The sequence below is a fragment of the Oryzias latipes genome, chromosome 1, assembly GCF_002234675.1.
Source record: "Oryzias latipes chromosome 1, ASM223467v1".
Taxonomy (NCBI): Eukaryota; Metazoa; Chordata; class Actinopteri; order Beloniformes; family Adrianichthyidae; genus Oryzias; species Oryzias latipes.
Window position 1 is genome coordinate 25,233,654 of NC_019859.2, and position 27,968 is coordinate 25,261,621.

Here is a 27,968-nt window from a genome sequence, read left to right on the forward strand (position 1 = left end):
GTTCATCTGACCATACTTCACTTCCTCATATTTCCTGTTTCTGTGTATGCTCTTCTCAGACAATTGCTTGCACTTCTTGGGTGAAGTAGCGAAACTTAAACCCAAATTACTCACTCCATGGTAACTTCTATTTGGCCAAACTAACATCTTATTCTAACCTTTGCCAAATTAGGTTTAAGCAGAAGTTTACATGACTCTTTTTCCCCCTTGTGTTGCACATCTTGCATATAAATGACAGGCTGAAAGTGGAAGTATGTTACATGATCTGATGGTAGATTCAAATGATTTTTAACTAAACTGAGCTGCCTCTTGTTGTGACATTAGTAACAATTCATGAGCGTTTAAAGAAAATGCTCATTGACGCTTTTGCATATCTGAAAAAACGGATGTGTATTTTTTGTCACAGCTGCTCTCCCTGCTTCATCTCTGACTTCCTGTTTCAGCATTGCACCACAACCTGCCCCACCCTCACCCTCAGTTCCAGTCATACCAGTGCTTCCTCTATTAGAACTGCACTAGACCAAACATAAAGTAGCACATAGTGGCCACTGGGTGCAGTGCTATAACCCTTGTGCTATCTTAGATGACCCCTCCCTTACAATGACGTGTTCTCCCTACCATGACAAAGGTGGATAAAGGTAAAGAGGATTTCATGTAATCCATGGACACCAGTGAAGATCACAAATCATTGAAGAAAAAAGGTTTAGCACACTGTCTTGTGGGGTCTACATGACCCGACTCCCAATGTTAAAGTGCCTAGGATAGCACAAGGGCTAGAGATGATGTACCTCAGAAAAACACCTACAGCATCTATTTTGTTTTTCTGTCAGTAACAGCACATCAAAGTCCAAGCAAGCTTTTACTTTTTGAGATCAACATCCAAACATAAAAAAATCTAGAATAAAATAAAAATAAAAAAATGTGAAAAACCGTAATCAAATAAAAGTTAGCAGCTTGATGACAAATATGATTCATTTGAAAATAAAATTAAGAAAGACAAATGAGTAATCAAGAAATGTAAAATTCAGAGTTCAACACTTTTAATTATCATAATGCAACTTTTTATTTTATAATCACAAGGAGACTGTATTAAAATGCTTTTACATTTTAAACTTTACACTTTAAATGATATAAAACAATCAGTCTACATCATCATAGATTTAGAAAAAATAATCACCTTAAAGTTACTAATCTTACTAAACGGATTGTTAGGATTCCTAAGAAAATGCTATTCAGACATTTTTTTTAGAATGTACTACATATATGTATGTGATGTAACTTCTGTTACATCACATTCAATAATAGTTATTGCCCCTTTAAAAAATAAAAATGTAAAATATTGCCATGAATCTTAAAAGTTAGCTTGGTTCCAAAAATGCTAGTATAACATTCCTATTTAGCATAATTAAGATGAATTTAAAAAAATATATATTAGAATTGGCCATTAACTGCCTCCTGTTGTCATCTTAAAATTCAAACATTATTAGGGGATCTGTGTCTCTTCTATTACAATATAAAAGGAAAACAAACAACCTTTTATTTGTGTGGATAATCTTGTAAATTTTTTTAGCAAGATGTTGATTTAAGATTCCACAACAATGCTAACCACTTAAACTTTTTTTTAACAAAGTCATTTTAGTCATCATTTGGCATATCAATGTGTCCAAGTGTTTAAACTTGATCCAACCTCACCAATTGCTCCATTTTAACCTGTTCTGGTTGTTTGAAAACAATCTCACCTACTGAGAGAACAAATAGTGTTTAGGGCATGTATTAACTTTTGTTAGTATTTTTGGACAATCAAATGTTATAAATTTTGTTCAAAGGAACCTTGTTTCTTCCATTACAGTGCTGGGAAATAGACAAGCAGTTGCAAAGTTCAAAGAAAAACATTGGGTTTAAGGCTAAACATACTTCAATAAATACATAAACTTACTTTGCAGTTCACCTCTCAGAGGAATCAAAATATTGGGACCTTTCCTTCATAAGTTAGTAGGAGCAATAAACCTAATTAAATCAGATTTTAATTATAATTTGGCACAAAATGTTAACAAATCTCACCGCGTAGTCTTTAAATGTATCCAATCTTAAAGTACATTGGCAAACAAAAGTCACACGTTTTAGGATATACAAGTCAAGATCAAGATACTTTGCAAGGTGCTTTTCCTTGAGACCGACTTTTACCACCTGCGAACAAAAAGAAAATACATGGGTCAGTTTAACTAAAACATCAGTTAGTTGAAATATACTCGTTTCCCATAAAGCAATGTTGAATATTATGAACATGTCAGTGTTTGCTACTGATAGCAATGGAAAAGAAGAAGTCTTACACCGGGCTTGGTGGAATTGTTCCAATGCGACAGAGGATGAAGAATGAATTCAGTGATTTGAAGTTTATTTGATTTGTTAGCATGTTCTTTTTGCTACGATTATCTGAATAATTGTTCATATTTTCCACCTAATATGCTAGATTCATTCTAAATAAGCATTAATGTGATAGTGAAGAATGCATATATTCAGTTATCATTATTTGCCTTTAAAGATAAAAAGTCCGTTCTTGTTTTCACATTTTATTAAATAGATTTCTCCTAAAAGTGCAACTTATTATTTTTCATTCTCATTAGGCATTTTTTGGCTGCTGCGACTTCTAGTCCTAAAAAATGGTAAATTTATTTACAATTAAATAAAAAAGGGTGAGAGAAGAAAAATAAATGTTCCAATTATTCTGATAAACCACGTTTTCCTGACAAACGTTTGCGTCTAATCAAGTCAAAATACAGTTCCTTGTCATCGCGAAAGATTGTATAACAAAACAACTCTCTTTTTCTTTATACTGTTACGTGACAGTAAATGTTTGAATTTCTGTATATGTGATACTTACTGGTACTGCCATTGTCATGTGATGTGTTGACGGTTTGTAGAGACATTGTTTTTTTCTCCAGCTTGGAAACCTTCCTACTCACTTTAGATCTAGACACATTCGACTCCAAACGGTCTTCGGTCTCATCTGTTTGACTAAATCCAGTGGATGGAGGAGTTCTCATCGAATTCTTGATTTTTTTCTTCCATGTCATTTTCTTGTTTTTTTCTGGAGCATTTCCTTTAACACTGGTTACATTTTCACTCAGTTCAGCAGCAGATACTGGGCTTGTTGTTTTCACATGAACACTGCTGGTCACTCTCGGCCTGCTCTCATCCACGTCTTCAGAAATCACCGGATGAAGTGAATTTATTTTAGGTCCTAGTTCTTGAAGAGACATTGTTGGTCGCAGAGGGCTCTCTAAAAGGAGTGAGTATTTTGGGTTATAGTATTTGTGTGCGGGAACTTGGATGTTGACGTTTCTGGAATCCCCTAAGCTGACCTGGAATCGGGATGTGGTCGCTGGTAGCGGTGGCCGTTTGGGCTCCAATTTGGAGCGCACAGTGGCAGTCCTAGTGTTGTTGGGTTGACTGATGTGAAATTCTTTGTAGAGGTCCAATTTCTCAGAGATAGCATACAGCTCACGGAAGTCTCTGTCAAAGAAGTCGACAACTTGTCCTGTCATCACAGTGATCATGTTTCGATCCATACGAGATGTACACCAGGAGAAACTGAAGAAAAAGGGAATATACTGTGAGTTTAATAAATACATTCTGATAAACAGTTAGGAACTGCACAAGATTGTCAAATGGAAATGCATTAAAAACAAAGCTTGACCACTGGAAAAACAGGTCAAAGTGCTTTCACCACCCAGTGGCAGGTATAAGAAATACAACAATGGTTTGGAAGTGTTTGCTTTTCCTCCTAAAAGCGTAGAAGCAGTGCACTTTGTGGATCATGTCAAAACAACTAGTTAGCTAGCTTTAACTTATTAACTACTGTATTTTCTGCACTAGACGGCACACCTAAAAGCCTTATTTTTTTTATAAAAACAACAGTCCGCCATATAATCTGGAGCGCTTTATATCTGGATTCATTCTGGTAGTGTTTACTGATGTTTAAGCGATTCTGATAGGTACACGGGGCTCCGTCAAAATATCAGCCTGTTTTTTGCACGAGTTGCAAAGATGGACCTTAGTGTGTCCTTTTGATTCAGGGTTAATCAGAGAAAATGTGTGTTATGCAAGCTTAGAAAAATCACAGCAATACACAACTTTGCATTCACTTTAGCCTTATTTTCTGTTCCTGGATGGCTAACTTGTTGACTAACTAGCTGACTAAGCTACCTCAGTTCACTGCACACTAAGCTGCACACTGCAGCACTGATATGGAGAAGCTTATTATGGCGTTTCATCTCTGCCATAAAGTGAAAGGGCGTAAAGACAACTGAGCGGGCGTATTCAGGAACTGAGTAAGCGAACCTTACAACTGCACAGGCGCAATTGGAACCGAGCGACCCCGTTTTTTAAAACTGCATGCTTGAGCTGTGATCTTGCATGGTCAGTTCTCCTTTGCGCGCTTGCTTGGATTTGCGCTCAGTGTTAAGGGGGCGTTTTCGTCACTTGGGGGGCGGTATTCAGGGGTGTGAATGTCACTTATGGGCAGTAATCTTTCTGATTGATCTGATTGGCGGAAATTTGGATGTCAAATCCAGCGAGGCAGTGAGGCGGAACTTTCTTTTAGAGGCTTTAAGAGAAAAGAAATGTTCGCCTTATGGTTGTGAAAGTACTGTATATTAGAGGTAAGATTTTAAGCCCGAGCCCGAGTCAGAACCCGACTGGCCGGGGATCTCTCTCGCTGACTTTTTTAATAAATATATTGTAATGGCTGCAAAGAAGCTCCTTAGGCGGGCGGTTGTCAAACAGCTCTTTATTAATCCTGTACGTCAGAACGGTTACCGCACGAACCGAAAGGCACAGCCAGCTTCTTACTCAGAGGGAGAAAGTTCACCGAACGCACACACGCACACACACACACAGGTAGACCCCGTCCCCTCCCACCAGTCACCAGCCCCCCGTTGATTGACATACGCTGTGGTCCAGCAACTGGCAGAAAAAGGGGGCGCCGGCCACCCGCAGCTCTGCGGACGTGATGTGATTTTCCCTCCGCAAGTCCGCATGTATTTTGTCTAGGTATCCCCGATATGGAGCAGCAAGAAGTCAAGGATAAACTTAAGACAGGGGAACTGAAAATGCAAAGACGCACCGCACGGCTGCAGTATTTCTCTGCGTAATGAAGCGAGTGCGCATCAAGATCCCTCTTTCACTCTCTTTGTCTGGCCTCTTATTCTGTGTTCCAGCGTTATTTCATTGTGCAAATGCATTTATTATGTAGGGAGGAACCTATGCGCAGCGCTTCCGGCGGAACTCTATGCCACAACAGCGAGCTTGACTACGTCCGCGGCTGCAGCGACCACTCTCTGTTAGAAAATAAATCATAAATATATGTAGATTATTTTACCTTTTGGAAATCTGGCGTTTTTTTTCTGCCAAAAATACTATGGGATAAATTGAAATTTCGGGTTTGCTTCGGGCCTGCAAATCAAGTTAATTGGTCGGGTTCGGACCGGGTTCGGCTTTAATGCCCGCGGGCCTGTGTCGGGTCGGGCTGAATTTTTTAGGCCCGATCTTACCTCTACTGTATATAAAAAATATGATAAAAGGCAGAGAGCCGCATGCAGCTCAAGAGCTGCCCCCCCTGCTCTAAGAAATGAAAGTCCCACCCCGCTGCCTCGCCGCATTTGACCAGCAAATTGCGGTCAATCAGATCAACCAGAAAGGTTTCTGCCCCCAAGTGAAAAAAACACACCCCTTAATACCGAGCACAAATCCAAGCAAGCGCACAAAGGAGAACTGACCGTGCAAGATCACCGTTCAGTTAGTATTGCAGGCGTGCAGTTGTAAAATGCGGGGTCACTCGGTTAGAATTGCGCCTGCATGGTTGTAAGGTTTGCTCCCTCAGTTCCTGAATACGTCTGCTCAGTTGTCTTTACGCACTTTGACTTTATGGCAGAGATGAAAACACCATACCTTATCAACCGTATAAAATGGTAGAACACCCTATTTGTGCATTGTGTGCTATGTCAATGATGAGTGTGTAAACTACTTCTTGTCACTGCCTGCACCAGTGAGTTTCTCATACATGTCATACATGAGATGTTTCACAATGACACAAAAAAAAACAATGCAGCAAAAAATATTTGACATTCACAGATCCGCAAGTCGAAAAAAGATGAAAGAGTAGGGGTGTCACGATTTTGACTTTAAATCGAAATTGATCGAAATTAAGTCACAGTCACAAACTTCGAATTAAAAAATGGAATAGTCGATGCTGCCATGCCCCCATGTTGCGTCTGGTTACTTGCAAAGCGGAAAAAAAAAACATGTGTTGAAGTGCTGCGAGTCAACCTCCTCTAACAGCCACTCAAAAGATAATTCAAAAGATGGCAACTGCAGATGCAGGAGACCCATCGACAGAACTCGAATCCCCTCCTCTTTCATGGAAATCGCTGGTGTGGAAGTATTTTGGATTTCCAGTGTTATGTTGACAACGTTCCCGTTGTCGACGAAAAAACAACAGTTTGCAAGCTGTGCTATGTGCGTGTACCATATTCTCTCACGGGCAGCACAACTAACATGGCAGGGCATCTCCGCAGGCACCACAAAAACATAGATTTATCTGTTAAACCAACAACTACACAAACTACTCTTCCGTCTTTGTTTGGAATTAAACTTCCTAGCAACTCAACTCGTGTAAATGCAATTACGCGTGCGTCGGAGTATTCATAGCCGTGGACATGCGACCTTATTCGGTGGTGGAAAACTCCGGTTTTAGGCATTTAATTAGCGTGCTAGAGCCACGCTACGAAGTAGAAGGCATCTCACAGCTACGGTGATTCCCTCCATGTACAATAACGTCAAAGAGAAAGTTATTGAAGGTCTGAGCAGTGCACATTTAGTTGCCTTGACTACAGATTGTTGGACATCCAGAGCAACACTGAGCTTCATGACTGTCACAGCACATTACATTAATATTAATAATGACTGGGAAATTCAAAATCCAGTCCTTCAAACTCGCCCTATAGATGAAGCACACACAAGTGAACATTTAGCAGAAGGGCTGAGGGAAGTGGTAGTGGAATGGAAGTTGGACAGACAAAATTCAACCATCCCTGTGACAACTGTTGAACATTGTCAATGCCTCAAATACAGCAGGATTGTCACCACAAATCGGATTTTTAGCCCACACTGTGAATCTGGCCTCCCAGAAGGGGTTGGTAGTAAACCAGATTTCTCGTCTTTTGGGCGGAGTCAGGAGGGTGGTCACTTTTTTCCACAGAAGTACCACTGCAGCAGCCATCTTAAAGTCAAAACAAGACATGCTTCAGCTTCCTCCTCACAAGCTGGTTCAAGATGTCATTACAAGATGGAACTCCAGCTATGACATGATCACACGCTATTTAGAGCAACTAGCTGCTGTCTATTCTGCACTTGCAGAAAAAGACATTAAAAAAATGCCAAAGACCTTATCACCCTCTCTGATCAAGACGTGACTGTTCTGGAAGATGTATCTCAGGTACTGAAGCCCCTGAAAACAGTCACAACCTTGATGAGTTCCAAACAGCAGCCTACTGTGTCTATGATCATGCCCCTACAACACACCATCCTGACATCTATGAAACACAGTGACACAGATTCAACAGTTGTAAAGGATGTTAAATCTGCTATAGAGGCAAACTTTGAAGAGAGGTATTCAGACCCAGATCTGACCCAAATATTTAAAAAAATCACAGTTGTCATCTGCCCATAGAAATGTAAATAGTTAATATTTTAGCAATATTTTAGTCATATGTTAGCAGTTCTCTTTCCATTTTCCTCTTGAAGAAGAACTTAAAACTGCAAAATTGTTACAGTTGTCTTGTGTTGTTCTATTATAAAAAAAGTTAATGTTTTTGACAACTCAAAGAGCAGCTCTAAACAACATATCCATCTTTAGGAAGAACATGAAAAAATACAGTCATCATTCTCAGGGGATAAAAAGTAGTTATCAGTGTGGTATATGTTCATCTGTTCGGAAATAGTTTAAGACACTTAATTGTTCAGAGACTATGGACTTGTCTGTTTTATTGTTTTTGTTTGTTTTGTTGTGAACTTGAATTTTGACACCCCTATGAAAGAGGTCTGTAATGTTCATCATACATACACTTCAATTGTGACGAATGTAAAAAAACAGAATCTAGGAAATTACATTGTGGGATTTTTTTAATGGCCCCCACTATATATATGGTAAGCATGAGGAACTTATTGTTTAAAAGTTTAGTTATGTTTGTCCTTCCTGACTTTAACCATGCCAGAACCAGCCATGGAGAACACTTTAGGGTGGGAATAAGGATGCTTTCAAACTGAAAAAGTCAGCTGGTCCGTACCAAGTTCGATAATTTGGTAGGATCGAGTCCTGAACCTTGTTTTTGGTTGTATTCAGACTACCATGAGTGGACATTTCTGCTTCAAACCAGACCTTGTAAACATAACCTCATGATTAAAGATCTCTTCAGTCATTGACCAGGAATTACAAGGTCAGGCAAAGCAGCTAGAAGCAGAAATTATGGAAGTCTAAAGCTTTGCAGTTATTGTAGGGATAGCTCACTGATTCAAACTTTATATTTGTTGACCAATTTTGAATGCCTGTATCAAAGTCAGGTACATCACTTTTTCCTTGCTGCTTTGGCACGGCTGAGGCATGGTGCAAGGCGGGTATTGGCAAGAAGACGGCTATGAAGTGAAGCTGGTAAGTGTTTATGACATATAGATTGTCAGGAAAACAGTGTGAGAAGCAATGTGTGTCATGTTAAACGTTGTTTTAATGAGCCTGCATTCATCCGACCACATTTCATTGAGCTCATCGGTTGCTTCATTCCTACTCTGTTTACATCTCGAGACGACCAGCTACGGTAGCTGCTTTGGTCCAGTTGTTCTGCTCTGAGCAAAGAGCCTTTTCAGACTCAAGAAAGCTAGTCAGATTGGACATGAACCAAGATCACCTTGAAAGATGGTTCCAAGAGCAGTTCCTGGTCCTGGACCAGGGTCTGCTTTGGCATATTCTGACTGAATATAGTTCAAGATTATCGGGGTAAACAAACTGGTTCACTTTAAGCAAATCAAATGTGTCCAGTCGGAATACACCCTAAGATATGCTGCTAATTCAACTTCTTCCACCCTTTACAAAAATGCCAGATTCAAAAGACGAAGATGACAAGGGTGCAGACAGCTTTAATGTATGTATTTATGCATGTTTTTTCTGAATGTGATTGTGTGACAGTGGTCATCTGAGCAGCTAAAATTGGATTTTCATTTAGGAATAAGATGTTTTTTAGTCACTCAAACACTTACCTGTAAGAGCCAAACATTACTTTGTCCACATCCACCAGCATGTATTTATTACAAAGAGACCCAGGGAATTTGCCAAAAGACAAATTGAAGCCAAATCCTTGAAGTATTCTGGTCCGAATGTTCTGCAACCGCAAAAGCTCCAAGTCAGGTGATAACAAATGAAGAATCCCGTAAGCAAAACAGTGCCAAAGTGAAACAGAAATTTATATTTAACTTATGCTCTGACTTTTTGAACAATTTTGGAAAATTTGGTTCACTACCCATTTTGGTCTTTGGTCAAAAAGATCTTAACTCATGTTAAAATGTACAAACTATTTATCTTCTAATCCAGTAATCACCCAGATTATTTCTAAACGGTGAAAAATGTTAGTGAACATTCAACCACTAAATTAAAAAATTCAAGCATCTTCTTATCCTAAAGAAAGAAAAAAGATAATTATATTTTTAAGGATGAATCGTATTATGGAGAACTAAAGCTAACCACTACAGAAATTTGACTGGGGTGCACTCATGCCAATGTGATAGAAGCTGGAACAAACCCTATCGTCCCCCTTTTTCAAAAAACGATCTCAAATCTGGTTTCACAACACAAAATACAATGTAACCGGTATTATTAAAGCTTCTTTTTTTCTTTTCATTTGGTGATTAATGCAAAAATTATAGAGTGAAGTAGGTTATTGGCATAGACTGAGTATAGACAACTTGGACAGATTGATCCCTCCACCCTTACGTTCCAAACAGAAAGTACCTGCTGGCTCCAAGAAGCCAAAATCCTATAGACTTTCACTGTGAAATAAACTGCTATTACTCAGTCATTCTTTTTGTCAGAATAAACATTTTTGGGCCAATCATCTTGCTAATCCAAATTTTTTCCATGATATTCTTTCTTTATTGCTAGTTATTCAAGTTAAAAACTGACCAATCAGATAGTAAAAGTAAACATTTGATTGACAGATTCTACCAAGTGGAAGGGGTGTGGACTTCGAACTAGCTTACTCGTGATTGCCGACATTAGTTTCCCTAGAAATGTTGACTCAGATCAACTCGGACCAATCATTGTTGACTTGCGGCAGTTGGCGGTGCCCGTATTGCAGAAAAATAGTGACTGAATTAGCTTACTTTCGCTGGAGCTGGAGGTAAGGCAGTTTCTATGGGTGACATCACAGCTGCTTTGTCCATCTCTATATCTAGTCAATGGTATAACCAGTCCATCAGAGTATTACTGATGGTCCAAGGTATAACCTGCTTTTGCACTGAAGTAGCTGGAATAATTAGAAATGTGTGGTAAGTGTATCATGATGTTTCTGTAAGCCTCTACGGGCCCACAGAGAGGTCTACGACCTTGATATTTCATGAGGGCCACTTGTGTCAAATCTTAGTCCCAGATGTGTCCCTCTGCTAAAGCCAGTACATGTGCAGGCCCGTCTAAAGTTTGCTAGTGAGCCTTTAGATGATCCAGAAGTGGATTGGGAGAATGTCCTATGGTCTTATGGCCTTATGGCCTATGGCCTAAGATGAAACCAAAATAGAACTTTCTGGTAAGAACTCTACTCAATGTGTTAGGAGGAAAAAGAATGCCGAGTTGCATCCGAATAACACCATACCTACTGTAAAGCATGGGGGTAGAAACATCATGCTTTGGGGTTGTTTTACAGTAAAGGGACCAGGATGACTAATCAGTGTAAATGAAACAATGAATTGCATTGTCAAATTTTGAGTGAATTGGCAGGTGACTAAATACTTTTTTGCCCCATTGCAGGTGTAAATGAGTCAAACTAATGCTAAATATGCATTTACTGACATTAGTGATCTACTTTTTTTAGAAGTGCTACATTGATTAAACACATATGACAAATATAACTTTAAAATTTCACCATTATTTATCTCCTTCACTTTTTGAATTTAATATAGGGTGGGACTAAACATAAATAAGTTACCAACATAATGCCATACTGTGAAGAATAGTTAGAAACTGCCTTTAACTTTTATTACACTAACTTTTACTTTTTATCACATTAATGGCTTAAACTTGATTCACTAAGTATTATCATCTCAAAATTATATTACAGAGCACAACCAAAAATATTGTCTCGTAACATTTCTCTAGCAGCCTCCCCGTTCATCTTTGTGTGTCACGGTGTATGCGGTCTGGCAATTGTCTGTGATAACCTCAGAGAGATCTGACACTTTTAGGTTCTCTGACCTTCGAACATCTAGCCTGCAACAGTCTGTGGGTGTGTTTTTCACACCATGATCCATCGGATGAGGTTCTGAATATGCAAATGCAAGGTATATAGACCAAGCCTTTTTCTGAGTTCTGTTGTTCGGACTCTGATGCAAAAACCCTGTTCATCTGTCTGTAACCCTGCGTACAAATTTGTGCTCTTTGTGCGGAGTAAATCTACAAAAGCTAAGTAGCTGTCTCTGAGTCATTATTCATTTATTTCTGTGTGCAAGAAACTGGTACGAACCTAAAATATTTAATACAGTCCTTTCTAGAGAATCCAGTTTCTTCACACATACACATTTAATTTAGCTGAATGATTCAATTTCCTGATGCTGAATTCATGATTATTTTATAATTCTCGACTTGAAATGAACCATTCAAAATAAGCTCAAATGGTTTTTTTTCTGATAGTCCTCTTCATTTTGTGGTTGTGAAAGCTAGTCTGAACTTACTATGCCTCAGAGCAAAGGTCTAAATTCACTCACAAAATAACTCAGGTGCAGTTCACTTGAGTTTGAATCCAGAGTCTGCTGTGCCGCAGGTCTAAGAGCAGAAGCAAACCTAAGTGAGTACATGGCATGACAAGAAATGCTAATCATAAGCAAGTTGATAGATAGTCTCATTGTCAACACAGTAATGAGTAATATTATGGTCTGACAACAAACAGAAGGAACCAATTTGATTTTTTAGCTGTTACAGTCAAAGTTCCCTTTGGACAGTACTGCCTCCAAGTGAACAGCTGTTGGAACTGCATGTTTTTTTTTCCAGGCACTTTGGTTTGTTTCTGGGACTGCAGTGTGTGAAAAATCAAAACTAAAATCAATAAACCATCTTTCAGAATACTATTTAGACTTAATTAGAGTGGAGTCAGTGGGTGCTGGAAATTATTCCACCTACTTCAGGGCAAAAGGAGGTTGTACCTTGGACCATCAGTTATACTCTGATGGACTGGTTATACCATTCACTGGCTATAGGGATTGACAAAGTGGCTGTGATATCACCCATAGAAAATGCCTTAGCTCTGGCTCCAGCAAAATGAAGAAAATGTAGTCACAATGTTTCTAAAAATACGGGAACCGCCAACTGGCGCAAGTCAATAGTGATTGGTCCGAGTTGATCTGAGGCAACATTTCTAGGGAAACTACTGTCGGCAATCATGAATGCGCTTGTTCGAAATCCACACCCCTACCACTGATGGTACATGTGCAGGCCCGTCTAAAGGAGAATCTGTCAAGATGAGAGGTAGTAAGCACCACATGCTTTTACTGTGGCATCTGATTGGTCAATTTATAACTACAATGACTTGCAATAGAAAAAGTCATGAACAAAGAACCAGGATTAGCAAAAAGATGTTAAGAAAAAGGCATCGGAGCAAGAATAGGTATTCTGATAAATATAATGAATTCTAAATAGAATTCTATGTTATTTTGGCTTCTAGGAGTAAGCAGGTACCTATTTGGAACGCTAGGCTGGAGGGGTCACTCAGTTCAGTTGCTATGGGCAGTCAATGGGTTATCGAGAATGTCAATCATTACAATGAATACACATTTACCCTATGGGCAATTCAGAGTCACCAATCAGTCATTTACTTTTGTTTTTGCAATGTTGGAGGAAGCCGGAGTCCCTGAAGAAAACCCACACATGCACAGGGAGAACATACAAACTCGCAGATGGGATTTAAACCAGGGGCTTCTCACTAAGAAGTGACAGTGCAAACCACCGTGCAGCCATCCTCAATAAATTAATCACGGTCAAATTTATCTAGACTCTTCACCCATTCATGAGTCTGTGCGACCCAGTTTGAATCCACCTAAACACATGCCATACCTGTTCTGTTGTCAGTCTCAGTAATTTCGTGCAAGATTGTTGTTTTGTATTTTTTTCCTACAAAGAAAAGAGCTGCTCTTACTAAAAGATGCTGTGCGCCGATCTGAAGTCTAGAGCACATATCTAGAAAGTGCGGCACGCCTTGTCGATCCAACAAGATGTAAACAGGTACAGAGCGGCGGCAAGCTGCATCCATTAGGTCTTGTAGGATCTGGACATCTGTGAGCAGATCCATTACTATTGCAATCACCTGCAAGAAACCCAACAAAGTCAAGTCAAGTATACTTACTAAAATGGATGCATTAAACAGAAATAAATAACATTTGATGCTCATTTTGTGCGCACATAGGGCTTACAAAGGGCTAGTAAAGCCATTGCTACAATTCTTTATATTTTATTACAGCAAAATACAGGCTCGGCCTCATCTTGAGATGAGCCGCTCCGGGTTTTGGCCTATGACATTGAAGCACTTACAAGAAGAGCCTTCCCTCATGTGCCTGCTGCAGTCCAAAGCGATCTGGCGAGGGACTAGTTTATTCATGCGCTGTCCGCCTGTGAAGGCGGCAGGCCAGTCTGCAAAGTAGCACAGGACATTGACCCCACCAAATGGAAGAGCATAGCAAGACCAGGATTTTGTTTTTTTCCTCTTTAATACACATCCTTTGGCTTCGGTGACTTATAGTCGCTGTAGCAACTTCTAGTGCGGAAAATACTGTAGTAGGAGTGTCAGCACATTATTCAACTTAAACATGGTAATCAACATTAAGTTAACCACTTTATATCCAAGAACTCCACCTCTTATACAAGAATGGTCTAAATGACAATAAAAAAAATCAACAAGGAAAACAAAAAGTAAAGCAAACCTTATGAGGGGCCGTATAAGACATTATTTATTCTGAACCATTCACATTCATACATTCTTGCTCTCACAGTCATATATACTCTCTTTCGCATACATATATTCTCTTACGCATCCATATATTCTCTCTCTCACATTCATACATTCTTGCTCTCACAGTCATATATACTCTCTTTCGCATACATATATTCTCTTACGCATCCATATATTCTCTCTCTCACATTCATACATTCTTGCTCTCACAGTCATATATACTCTCTTTCGCATACATATATTCTCACTTGCACATCCATATATTCTCTCTCTCGCATGCATATATATTACTTTACACATACATACATTCTCACTCTCATTGTCACTCTTAAAAAAGAATGTATGTATGTGAAAGACAAGTATATATGAACGTGTGAGGAAGAGTTTATATGTGTGTGTGAGAGAGGAGTATGCATGAAACGGAAGTGACTTTGGATGAAAAGGAAGGCACTTTGAATGAAAAGGAAGGCACTTTGCATGAAACGGAAGGCAGATGATTTCTCGTGCTCTGATTGGACGAGAGGCCGCCACCTCCCATTTTGAACAGACGCTAACACGAACCAATAAGAAGGCCATCGGAACCTTAAGAAGTATTTTATCTTCACCTCAAGTGGTCACAAATCTGTCTGCATCTCTAGAGACACAAAGGAATGTCTCAAATACCAATAATGGTAATAGAAGTGCCACCGAAACAGAGAATCCGTATCCACCTTCTTCCTAGCCCCCATGAGCCTTTGCGTGAATTATGGGCGACACTTCCTGTAGACGCTGGAACACGCATTTACATTAAAACAAATTCCTCTTGTTTTCGATCCATAACTACATATAAATGTGGGAAAACCAGCTGTCATTTCTTAAAAAAGGCAACGGTGAGGTGGAGATGAAATATTTGTTAAGGTTCCGATGGCTTCAGGACCCCCGTGGCTACTTCTTGCCGGTTCGTTTTTTTAAAAAAAATAAACTTTATTAACAATATCTTGCACATACAAAATACCAAACACAAAACTCCACTGTGTGCAAAATACAATCTTCACGTTCGCCATGAGAATGAACAAAAAAAACATAATGATAACCATGTAAAACAGGTTATGCAAAAAGAAAACAAAAATAATAAGGCAAAGGAATCTGTTAAAGTTTCAGGAGAGACCATGTTTCAACTGTTCTGACAGCTTTTTTGTTAGTGGAAGATTTAATACTGTTCACATACAAAACCATTTCTTTCTGAAAAACATAAAACACGTTTTTTTTGTTGGCATATTTACACTTGTGTATAAAGTATTTAGCCATAATTATAAGTAAATTAACTACATATATTTTTTCTGCATTAAGTCTTTCTTGTGTAAAATATCCAAAAATAATATGCTCGTAAAATAATCTATAATCTTCACATAGATGAGTTCTTATAAAATGTATCACATCTTTCCAAAATAGTTGAGTGAAAGAGCAAAACCAAAAAAGATGAGGCACAGTTTCTGGTGAGGAATGACAGAATGAACAGTTTATGTCCAGATCTTTTTTAAACTTAGTAAAGAAATGTTTCACTGGATAAAATTTGTGAAGAATTTTGAAAGAAATTTCTCTGATTTTATTGGTGATGAAATACTTTTGTGGCAGGGTCGAAACCTTTTCCCACTGAATTCTACATCCAAAGCTGTTCCAGTATGAGATAACATACGGTTTTGTGGCAATCTCATTTTGAAACAGAGAACGGATACTTTGATTATTCCTGCTAGCTGAAAAACATACCTTTCCACACCACAAGTCTGTTAATTTGGGATTTCTTGCTGGTTCATGTTAGCGTCTGCACTGTAATCCCTAGCGAGTTGACTGAACTTAAAAATTATTGTGTAACAGATTACGCAACAGTTAAGTTATATTATTAAAACTTTTAAGTTAACATTTATTAAAATTCATATTGTCAGTTGGCTTACATTTGTATTATTTCATATAAAAAATATTAAGATTCCTCAACTTATAAAAGAGAGATTATTTACTTAAAGTTTTTAATATTTTCCAACTAAAAAACGCTTTAAGTAACTATATTTTTATATTACTCAACTCATAAAATATGTAAAATTCACTCAAATGCTTTATAAATTCTTTAACTCATTAAATGTGTAGCATTGAAAATATTTAAAATTCTTCAGCTTAAAATGTATTCTAAACGGAGATAGAGATGATACTGCCCCACTACATTTTAAAGGCTAACATTGATAAAAACCAACAAACGTGAAGGCCACACAATAGTGATTGCATAATACACTTTTTTTAATTGCTCTTTAAAAAAAAGCACAAATATCAAGAGGATGAAGAAACAATAAGTGCAATAAAACTGCATTATAAGAGTGCCACACAACATATTGACAAAAAGAGTTGGTTTTGTATTGTACGGCAGAAAAAGCATATGATCACAACAAAACACATTAGTTACATAACACTTAAACCAACAAATAGTCCATTCTGGAAGACTCACTCAACGAAACATTCTTCAGCGTCAATAAAGGTCCTTTCAGTGGTTTGCTGTCCTCAAGGCTCAAGACAGCATTCTGAATAAATATGAAGGCAAGTTCAAGTTTTTTGGGGTGCTGTAGGTCCAGAGCATAGATGTCCCGAAGAGTTAGAAGAGATTAGTCAGCCAGATGTGTGGGACCACTGACGGCAGCATCAGGAGCATCACCACGACAACTGAGAAGATACCCACAGCAGTGTCTGTGAGGTCTGGTATTCTGGAAAATACAAAACAAAAAACACAGATGAGTTCAGACCCTCAAAGATATTCATCACACTAATGTCCAAAACTGACATTCCTGCCATCTGTCAATGGGAATCTTTTCATGCTAACATTCTGTTAGCTTTTAATCAACTGGCTATGATGTTTTAAGGACCAACTCCAATTAAAATTGTGTTTTTAAAAAGTTCTTTAGCATTTTTCTGAAGGAGGACATTTATAAAATAATTTAAGACTAAAGCTTCATTTTTCTTTATTCAAATAATGATGGATCAGGAGCAGAAAAAGGTAAACGAAAATGTTCCCACTCCTTCCAATCAGGAGTCCCTGATGTTCGTCTCATCTTCCATCTCATTTTTAAAACCATTTAAAAATATCACTCAGTTTACAAACTACAAACAATTGCCCATTTATTATGTCACTCAATAAAATCTCAATCAATATTAAAGGATTAGTGAAAACCATTGACAGGGAGTCGTTTGCACTTACTGTACAGGTCTTGAAGAAGTTGGAGGCATCTTCATGCAGATAAACAGGAAGTGCAAGGAGGACAAGTGCCCGTCTCATGTTCACGTCACGCTGGTCCTAAAAGAATAAAAAGAAATATCCATTACCTTTGAAGCAAATGCAGAGCAAACACTTCCATTATTTATTTAAGGAACTTTAAGAAATAATAAAATGATACCTTTTCTAGATGTCTATTTCTAGTGAGAGTACAATACAGTGTTTATGTCATGATCCACTTCAGGTCAAAGACCCAAAGTCATTTTTAAGGCAAGTTACACCTTGGCTTCTTACAGCTGTTATCCGTTTTTGAATTATGCACATTAGAAATTCACCTGGAGGTCATAAATCCTAACCAAGCTGGCCAGTTCCTGTCTGTTTTGGTGGACTTAGTCTCAGAAAAGGGCAGCTTTAAGTTACACAAACATGTAAAAACTGCACAATTTCCTCTGACTGCATCTACTCTACATAAATCCATTTCAGATCTTGACAGATGAGTTTTCATGGTTTCAAATGATGGAATGGTGCTAATACAACATCATTTTATTATTGTAATATACTGTCATAAAGACATGACAATATTCCAAAGTGTCTCCACATACATGGCAGTGGAAACACTTTGGAATATTTGCTATGTAGTACTGCAGTATTATATGTAGTACTGCATAGTGCCAAAGTAACAGAACACAACTTGCACCTCCATTCCATTGTGCCACCTTCAGCCTGCAATCTAAATATGTTTAGTTCAAATGTAAATAATTTCAGCTCTATTTAGACCTTTGGCTAGTTAAAATGTGCATAAATGTTTCCATGCTGCCGTATAAATCTAATAATGGTAATAGTTCAGGATGAATATATTAAATAAGTATAAAACTCACCCACTGACACCTCTTTTCTGGTGAAATGGTGACTTTCTGGTGAACTTTCTGAAGTTCAGTTTCTGAAGTTCAGTATCTGAAAAAGTCCAAAAGAGATTTTTCAATGTTAAAAAATGTTTCAATTATATTCTGATCAAAAAACATTTATTGCACTACACAACCTATTGCATTTTTTGTTTTTTTAAAATAGCTCTAGACAAATAACTGATCAGGAGACAAGTTACCTGGCTGGCCTTGGCGTCTACCTGAGGTGAAACACTGAACACTCTGTAGTTCGGTACCTGAACACAACACGAGCACGTTGATTAATTTATTTTTACAAAAACCTTTTTTATAACGGAGATCAGTGATTTATAAAAGCTTAAAGCTGCATTCAAAACCCAATGCTTCCATGTAGCAACCAGGCTTAAAACTGTTGGCGGTAGCTCCTCCCACACAACCGTTAGAGGCTTTGAGTGACATTTTTGGACAAATGTCCAGCAGCAAACTTTAGCCACAGACAGAGGCCTCCAACGCGAATTTCACACGCGGATCATGTTTAGTGTGATTGCAGCATAACAGATCATTTCTACCTCTGAAAAAAAAAAAAAACCTCATCACTGTCGTAACTTACGGGCAGAAATGCATTTTGGGTTTGGCTCGCCATACGTCTGCTAATATGACAAACTAATCATGTATGCATTGCCACATTAAGCTCTAAAACAATCGTAACACACATATGTTTAAACAACAGTAAACCACATTTACGGTAGTATAAAGAGCATTCTTAAAGCATTCATTCAAAATAAACCATGAACGATACTTACCAAATTAAATCAGGGCTGAAGACAAGACGGCACCATCAGCGATGAGGCGGATGAAAAAAAAAACCCGAGGTTGGGGCGTCTTGAAGCGGGACGAAATCGCAACGCTTTGCAGAAAAATAAAATGCTCGACTTTCAATTTCAAACGTCGCTTACTCGCATTCGGCAAATCCAACATGGCCACCTGAGCTAACGTAGAGAAAACGAAAGACCCTCCCACCAGTACGTGATGACGTCATGACGCTACTTCAGGGATCTTAAAATTTTTGAGTGCTAGATACAAATAAGCTTTAAAATATTTAGCACTGTTAAGTTAAATTTGAAAAAATCTTGATAGAGCTTAATACTTTATAGTTGAATCAACTACAAAATGACATTTAAGTTGTGTAACCTTAATAGTTATGAGTCAGTACAAGTGATAGGGTTTAGAGGGTGTTCAAAATGGGAGGTGGCGGCCTCTCGTCCAATCAGAGCACGAGAAATCATCTGCCTTCCGTTTCATGCAAAGTGCCTTCCTTTTCATTCAAAGTGCCTTCCTTTTCATCCAAAGTCACTTCCGTTTCATGCATACTCCTCTCTCACACACACATATAAACTCTTCCTCACACGTTCATATATACTTGTCTTTCACATACATACATTCTTTTTTAAGAGTGACAATGAGAGTGAGAATGTATGTATGTGTAAAGTAATATATATGCATGCGAGAGAGAGAATATATGAATGTGCAAGTGAGAATATATGTATGCGAAAGAGAGTATATATGACTGTGAGAGAAAGAATGTATGAATGTGAGAGAGAGAATATATGGATGTGTAAGAGAATATATGTATGCGAAAGAGAGTATATATGACTGTGAGAGCAAGAATGTATGAATGTGAATGGTTCAGAATAAATAATGTCTTATACGGCCCCTCATAAAACCTTTCTGAGCACTTTTACTACATGAAGGTTCTTTAAAATGATAGCAGTCTTTCTTTTCAAAAGCAGGAAGTCACTTAGTCCTATCCTTCTCCTGACCTCCAATCAGATACACAAGATTATGCCAATAAAGCTAACAAACTAAAGAATTCCTAGATTTTACAGCAGGTCAAAAAGATCTATACATATAATTATGGCATTTTAGAGAAAACAGAGGGTTCAGAAGCAAATTACATATAGAAGTGTTTAAAAAAATGGAAGTTACCTTTCAAATAGTGGATGGTATAACCTAGTTAAAACTATTTCAAGGCAAAGCCTAGTTTAGAAACTGTGGATTGCTTTACCTCTCCAAAGTTTAAATCAGGAATACATTAAAAAAATACAAACAGGCTTCATAACATTTGCAGCAACCACTGCTCTGTTAAACAATTAAAGACTTTTTGTTCCCCACATAAAAAAATGAATTTGTTTTGATGGAAGAAATGAAACACTAAGCTTTAAACTAATGTGATGTGCTATCTGTAATGAATGGCTTTATCTCCCTACACTAGCAGTCAAATGTTTTGATGCCCCATGGTCTTGAAGTGTATCTATTTTGTAACTGGTAGTATCCTTGTATGGAGACAACTAAAGTTAATTAATTTGGAATGTAGGTTATACTAAATGTTGCACAAAAAGAATGTGAAATAATGGAGCACTTAAAAACATCATTGCATAAGTCACTCTGCTTCCTGCAAATCTGTCTTTACAAGGAACATGAATAGGAAGAAACACAGCATTTAGACCAGGCATGGGCCTATTGCAGCCCAGAATTAATTCTGTCAATTTGGAAGCAAGTGGAATCAAAATGGCGCCATTGTGTGTGGCCTGCCGTCTGTCCCTTGTTGTTTGTATGCTTTTGTTGTTTTTGATAAGTATTACACATAAAGCAACCTGGCTACTGGTGTATGACTGACAGTCGCTTCTGGATTTCCAATCTTTAATGAATCTTTACCACCTTTCTGGAAAGAATTTCAGTATTCCTCTGCCGCCCTCCCGGGGCCCCTTCCCCGTGGAAAAGATGCCACCGTCGCCGCAGTAAAAGAAGCGGCAAAATCATGTACTTAAAGACTTGTTTATGTTGTTTTACTGGACACATCAAGGCAAAGCTCACTGAGCTCAACAGTTTTTGCCCCTTACACCACTCGCTGGAGCCTGCGATCAACTGGCTGACACCTGTCACCGGCTTCGAGGAGCTGTCAAACGCCTGCAGGCCCTGCTCGCCCCACCCGCGCCACTGAGGGATAAACGCAATCAATGACCTCTGTGTGGGGTCACCATGGACACACTCAAGTTTGCGCTACTGAACGCGCGGTCCATTTCAAACAATTTTATTTTAATTGTATTTCTCATCGGATCTTGGACTTCCTGTGCCTCATGGAGACATGGCAGCGGGAGACGGATCACATCTACCTGAACAAAATGTGCCCCCCGGACTGCTCCATGCTGAGCACCCCCCACTCATCTGGACGGGGTGGGGGTGAACTGACTCTCATCCATCAGGACCTTTTCCCCAGCACCAAACTGAACTTTGACTCTTTTGAACTTTGATCTATAAGGTTGGATCTAACCCTTTGTTTTACTGGATTATAATTTATCAACCTCCTGGCGCTTGGACAAGTTTGCTGAGTTTTTATCTAGTATTATCACATTTGATAAAGTGCTTTTAGTGGGTGATTTTAATATTCATCTTGATGATTCTTCTTGTGTTTTTGCATCAGAAATATTATTTTTAACTGAGTCATTTAATTTTATCCAGCATGTTACAGGTCCTACCCATGTCACATTGGACCTGGTCTTTTCTCTATGCCTAGATATTGTTTAGCATTGTGTAAAAAACAGTCATGTAAGTAACCACAGCTGGATCTAATTTATTATGTCATTCACTCTTTCACCCTCTCGGTCTCCTCTTATATCTCAGCGTTGTGTTCTAGATCAGACTGTTTCTGATGGTTTTATTGACCTGTTTGACTTTCATTCTTTTAAGAGTTTTTATGATGTCGATTCTTTTATGCAGTCTTTTAACAGTCATTGTGTGACCATTTTGAATGAGGTTGCTCCTGTCAGAGTGAAAATTGCCTCTCCTAAAATGTCTTTTCCATGGATATATGAAGAAATCCGCTTCTCCAGAAGGCTTTGTTACAAAGTGGAGGGTTTATGGAAGTCAACAAATTTGGAAGTACACAGGTTGCATCTTAAAGATCTGATCTGTTCTCTAAATTAAATGATAAGAGAGGTCAGATTAGCTTTCTTTTGCAAACTTATTTCTACAAATAGGAAAAATCCTAAGATTGTTTTCAACAAGCCTGACTGTAGTTAATTTCTTCACCGTTTCTTAGCTAAGGTTTTGGATGTTGGAGCAAACATCCCCCTTTAGCCAGTGTTCGGCCCTCTCAGACCCTTCACAGGCTAACTGTCAAATTTTTCTCCTGTGACAGTGGAGGACGTTCATTCTCTGCTGAAAAGGATCAAACCCTAGACATAATTTCCACCCGTCTTTCTAAAAGTGTTCCAGAGTATAGGTTCTACTGTTGTTGACCTCATTAATCTTTCCTTGAACTCAGGATCAGTCCCCAACTTCTTAAAGCATGCTTTAATAAATCATGTTCTTAAAAAGCCTTAAAGACCTGTCAGATCCAAAAAACTTTAGACCAGGGGTGGGCAATTATTTTAACTCGCGGGCCACATTGAGTTCTAAAATTAGATAGAAAGGCCGGACCCCAAGCAGATGAGTGGACTGAGAATGATATAACATGGAATATAGACAAAAACACTTGGATTGAAAATATATTCTAAAACAGAACATTCTAGAGTTTTTAGTTTAAAACTTTTGTTCCCATTTTAGATCAGTTTTTCACTGTGAAGCCCTTTGGTACCTTCAAGGAGTTGTAAAGTGCTGTATGAATAAAGTTCCATTCATTCATGATCTTTTTAATAAAATAAATAACATTATTAATGAAATAAAGCAATGACCAATTGCCAAACTCTCTGATTTTCAAAGACAAAAATTCAGGTAAAATATACTGATACATTTTTAAAAAAAACACAAAAAAAAACAAATAATCGATCCTCTCCTGTCATAATCCTAATAAAGACAGGGCTGCAGCTCCACACGTCTTACAATTTGCGTAGCTGCGCTGTGTCCTGCGTGTCTGTTTCTCATCCAGTAATAATGAAAAAAAGCTAATTTCTATGTCTTCTGCAGCAGCTACGCATGTTTCTGCATTACCTTTTCACCAGTACAGAGTTCCTCGTTTATTGCAGGAGTTACGTTCTAAAAATAACCGTGATCAGTGAAATCCACGGAGTCTGATTAAAAAATACTTACTGCCTAAATACATTTTTCTCACACAAATATTTTCACCCTTTTCTCTCTTGTTTAAATTCTCAAACCTTCCTAGAAATTAGATCCAGGATCTTAGATTGAAAACAAAGATCTGATCGATCACAGATTTCTGTAGATCTGAAGAGCTCCGCGTTTCTGTACAGGTGACACGGCACGGACTGAGGAGATTGATTGACAAGGTCTCCAGCCAATCAGGACAAAGAACAGGGTGCGCTGTTCAAAAAAGGCAGCATGATCGCCCTGAAAGAATGAGCTAAACTAGGAAAGATGAACTGCGACGTAGAAAGGGTAGACTGTCTTCTGTTCTATTTGACAGAGATTTTGAGAGGGTTTCAGGTTGGAGAACAGACTGCAGAAGGGGGGAATAATCTCGAAGCTTCCTTTTATTTCTAAAATCTTGGAGAAAGTGGTCACTGTTTAACTACATTTGTACCTAGAACAACACAATATATCAGATTATTTTCAGTCTGGCTGTAAGAAGAACCATTCCACTGACACAGCTCTCCAAAGAGTTTCTGAAAATGTGCTTATCGCAGCTGACTCGGGCCAGTAAACTGTCCTCGTACTTCTAGACTTGAAATCTGCTTTTGACTGTAGATCACAAAATTTTAAATGAAGGTCTTCACAATGACTACGGTCTCTCTGGGTCAGTTTTAAATTGATTTATTTCGTATCTTAGTGGAAAAACTTTTAATGTGGCTGTCGGCTCCTCAAGCTCTGCAATTGGAAAAATAAGTGGTGGCGTTCCCCGGGGTTCTGTACCTGGCCATATTTTATTCATTTTATGTATGATTCCTCTTAAGAAAGAAAAAATTTCATATCAATACTATACGGACGATATCCGGCTGTACTGTTCTTTCCCAGAAAATAATTAGTGTGAACTACAAAATTTGTCGAGTTGCTTGATGAGCATTAACACATGAAAAAGCAATAATCATTTACTCTTAAATACACAGAAAACTGAGACATTGATTTTTGCCCCAGAACATGAAATCCCTTCCATCAGGCAACAACTCTGGTTTCTGAGCTCTTCTGTCCAGTCATGCCTCAAAAATCTTGGGGTGTTGTTTGACAAGTCTGTGTCCTTGGAAGGTCACTCAAACGGATACTAAAAATCAGTTTTTATCATCTGAGGAACGTGGCAAAATCAAAAAGTATTTTGTCTCGATCTGACCTGGAAACAATTATGCAACCTTTTATTTCTTCTCATTTCGATTACTGCAACTCTCTTTTTACCTGTTTTAACAAACATTCCCTTAACCGTCTTCAGCTTTTCCAAAACTCTGCATCAAAGCTTTAACAGGAACCAGTAAACGGACACACATCACTCCTCTGTTGTCTGCTTTACATTGGTTAGCTGTCAAATTTTGAATTGATTTCAAAGTTCTACCTTTAGTTTTTAGAGCCTTGCATGGTCAATCTCTGAAATACATATCTGACCTTTTTACCCCATACTCTTCAGCCCGATCATTGAGGTCTTCCAACCAAAATCTTTTAAGAGTTCCAAAAACCCGCTTTAAGACTAGAGGAGATCTCTCATTTCAAGCCGTTGCTCCTCCTCTTTGGAACTCCTTCCCATTGTTGTTGCATCAGATTTACTCCATTGAGTGTTTTAAATCTCGGGTAAATACATTTTTTATTTAGGAGAGCTTTTAGTTGATTCCTTGCTTTACTACATTTTACTGTGTTTTGTTTTATTATTATTATTGTATTTTATTACCTCTCTGTGTCTTGATTTGATTTTATGCTCCTTTTGTAAAGCACTTCAAGGTTCTTTCTGGGAAAAGTGCTATATAAAAAAAGATATTCTATTCCATCTACCCACAGGCTCTTGTCATACAATCGATAACATGCCCCCCAGTACTTTCTTAAGAGTGGGTATGATTTATTTATCGTGATTGGCTTTTTTCTGTCATAAGCCGTTGACTCCTCCGCGACACACTCAAGCTCATTTCTAAAATGTCAACAGTAGACAAAATGAATAAAATTGTTTCTGTGATCAAAACCACTTCTGAATAAGTTACCTATTTGTGTTATTTTCCTGTTCACACAATTTACATCTAGAAGTTTAAAGTGAGGTTTTGATAGTTATTTTTTATCGTTGCAAAAAAAAAATTGTATAATTTTTAATTTGGATTGGTGGTATTTTAAGGGTTCAAAGAATGCAGAAAATGGATGGCCCTCACATATTTTCACCTCAGCAAATCTGGCCCTCTTTGCCAAATGTTTGGACACCTCTGATTTAGACCATAGTTAAATAACACTCATTGAAAGATGAGTAACGGTAGGACAAAAAAAGAGTGAAAGAGAAAGAGGACAAAAAGGGACATAAATCACTGAGGCAAAAATTAAAGGGAAAAGTGTTTTTGGTGTTTTTAACATGTTATTGTGGCATTTTTCTGTTGATGGAGGACACATAAAAGCAAATTAGGCTTAAAATTGCATTTCTGAGTATTTTTATTCAAAGCGTTGTAAAACAGACAAAAAAAATTAAGTTTGAAAAAGAGCTTATTTGTGATGATGTAAATACACAGGACAGGCCACAAGCTTCCTGCTTCCCTGTGTGAGGGGATGTAAGCTAGCGGGAGAGTGTGTAAACAGAGAGCTCTTAGTAACCGGGAGGGGAAGGTGGGATAAGTTTCCTTCACAACAATGGTCCCGCCCACAACTCAAAGGGGAATTTCTAATTAACTCCTGTCGCTCTGCAGAATTTATGTCCTAGAAAACCACTTTTTTTTAATTTTAGCCAAAGAAAAATTGCATAATCATAACTATATGACAATTAGGAATGCTTTGAAAATAGATCAAAAGATGATCGGAGTGGGACTTTAAAACTTTTGAAGTCAGGTAGGTCTTTGACAGAAAAATAAAAGGATTTTTAAAAAAAATATCAGCACATTGTTTAAGAGACGGTGTTGTAAGGGTTGACACCAACCAAAGACACAAAGGATGTATGTGTAAAGCATTACAGGTGCAAAAAAATGGTGGAGCCAGATACCAGCTCAGACTAGGAATATGAAGATGTTCATGGATATTCGTCTGCAAGTGAATGCATCAGAATGGAGCGGCGCAGGGAGCTGCTGTGGTGTAGCTTTTGTAGGCTCTATTTCACACCTACAAGATTTTTCCAATGGCAGTGTTTCATGTGCTCCTTGTTCACAAAGATTTCAATAAATAAATTCTCGACAATGCAGCTCTTATCTCAATTTTATTATTATTTTCCCCCCATCATCAGAAAAATGCCACAAGAATATGTTAAAAACACCATATGCACCATTTTTGTTTTAAAACGCCAAGCAGCAAAAAAAAGGTACCTAGGATTTATCCCACTGTGTTCACAAAAAGGTGGATGCATTTATAGAAAGTCAGGTGGTGTAAAAAAAAAAAAAACCCAGGTGAGTCATGATTGTTGCCCTGTATAAAAAATCCCCCAGAATGACTACTTTCATATTACAGGCTTTAAACTACTGGTCTCTGTAGGTTTTTATTTTTTCTGTTTTTTTGAATAAAAATTGTCACCAACGTTTTACATTCTCTCAAATGTATCTTTATGTAGCATTTTTGGAACATTGTGGGTGTAAAATACGTTATCAAGCGAACCTTTTTTCTGATCCAAGCTCTCACCTTTGAAGCCTCTTGGATGAGCTGCCTCGCCACTTCCTTGAGGTGAGGTCCATTGTCCTTAGGTGGATGGGTGTGAACGGCCACCCGGGTGACCCCTTTGAACAACCCCCCGCTGGGCCAGCCGATTTCCAGCGACGGCACCTCCGTGTCCGACGTCTCCGGCCAGTAGGTGGAATTGACTCCAGAATCTGCGTGGGAGTCTGTCGGACTTGTACTGCTGGCACTCTCCGTGTCATACTGCCGGAAGGAGCTCAACAATAGTTTTATTTCTCTGGCTGACAGAAAGTCTATCATCTTGTCCTCTTTTAACCGCGTTTTGAAGGCGCCATCGCCGTTCTTTAGCAGCTCTTCGATGGCCACGCGCTGCTCCTCACTGTAGTAAAACTCCGGTCTAGATTCTGGGATCCTGGTTCCGATGTGCCCATCTTCCAGAACCATTAGCTGTGATTCAGCCATTGTTTGGTTTGACGCTTATCTTTTTATGCTTTTTCTGGACCTCTAAAACTGCCTCTGTAGAGTTTCTATTCAGTGATCACTCGTATGACGGCATATCTAAAGTGAAATGTCACCTGGCCGGGAGCGGCAGAGGTGGGGCCCGGTGTTGAAATCGTGATGCCTTCAAGACCGTTGGAATAACGATAACTAAAATGAAAATGAGGTTTTAAATCCAGCCTGCATCGAGCTATTTTTACTTTGCAGTTTTTGTTGTGTGACACTAACTGAAAAAAAAAGAAATGGAAAGAGATGGATTTATAAGTTACATTTAAAACATCTATTAATGTGCTACTAATATTTAATGACCAAGTTTATGTATTACTATGTATGTGTACAGTGTCTGTATATTTTAAGACACTAAAATGCTAAACACCA

At 38.3% G+C, this 27,968-nt stretch overlaps 1 protein-coding gene across 3 annotated transcripts; it reads right to left on the bottom strand.

Annotated features, from left to right (window-relative positions):
- Window positions 1-954: 954 nt before the first annotated feature.
- fam83f (family with sequence similarity 83 member F) lies at window positions 955-27,756 on the bottom strand. Of its 3 annotated transcripts, XM_023959010.1 has the most exons (6): window positions 27,099-27,187; window positions 13,838-13,936; window positions 13,446-13,613; window positions 9,310-9,431; window positions 2,882-3,591; window positions 955-2,187 (listed from the first exon to the last, which is right to left on the bottom strand). In XM_023959010.1, the coding sequence occupies exons 3-6, from the start codon at window positions 13,596-13,598 to the stop codon at window positions 2,141-2,143; spliced, it is 1,032 nt and encodes a 343-aa protein (XP_023814778.1). In that variant the 5' UTR covers window positions 13,599-13,613; window positions 13,838-13,936; window positions 27,099-27,187; the 3' UTR covers window positions 955-2,140. The 3 variants fall into 3 exon arrangements, with proteins under 3 accessions (XP_023814778.1, XP_011476796.2, XP_020560610.1); XM_011478494.3 differs by lacking the exon at window positions 13,838-13,936 and having other exon boundaries at window positions 27,099-27,751; XM_020704951.2 differs by lacking the exons at window positions 955-2,187; window positions 13,838-13,936 and having other exon boundaries at window positions 3,130-3,280; window positions 3,363-3,591; window positions 27,099-27,756.
- Between the last annotated feature and the right edge of the window lie 212 nt (window positions 27,757-27,968).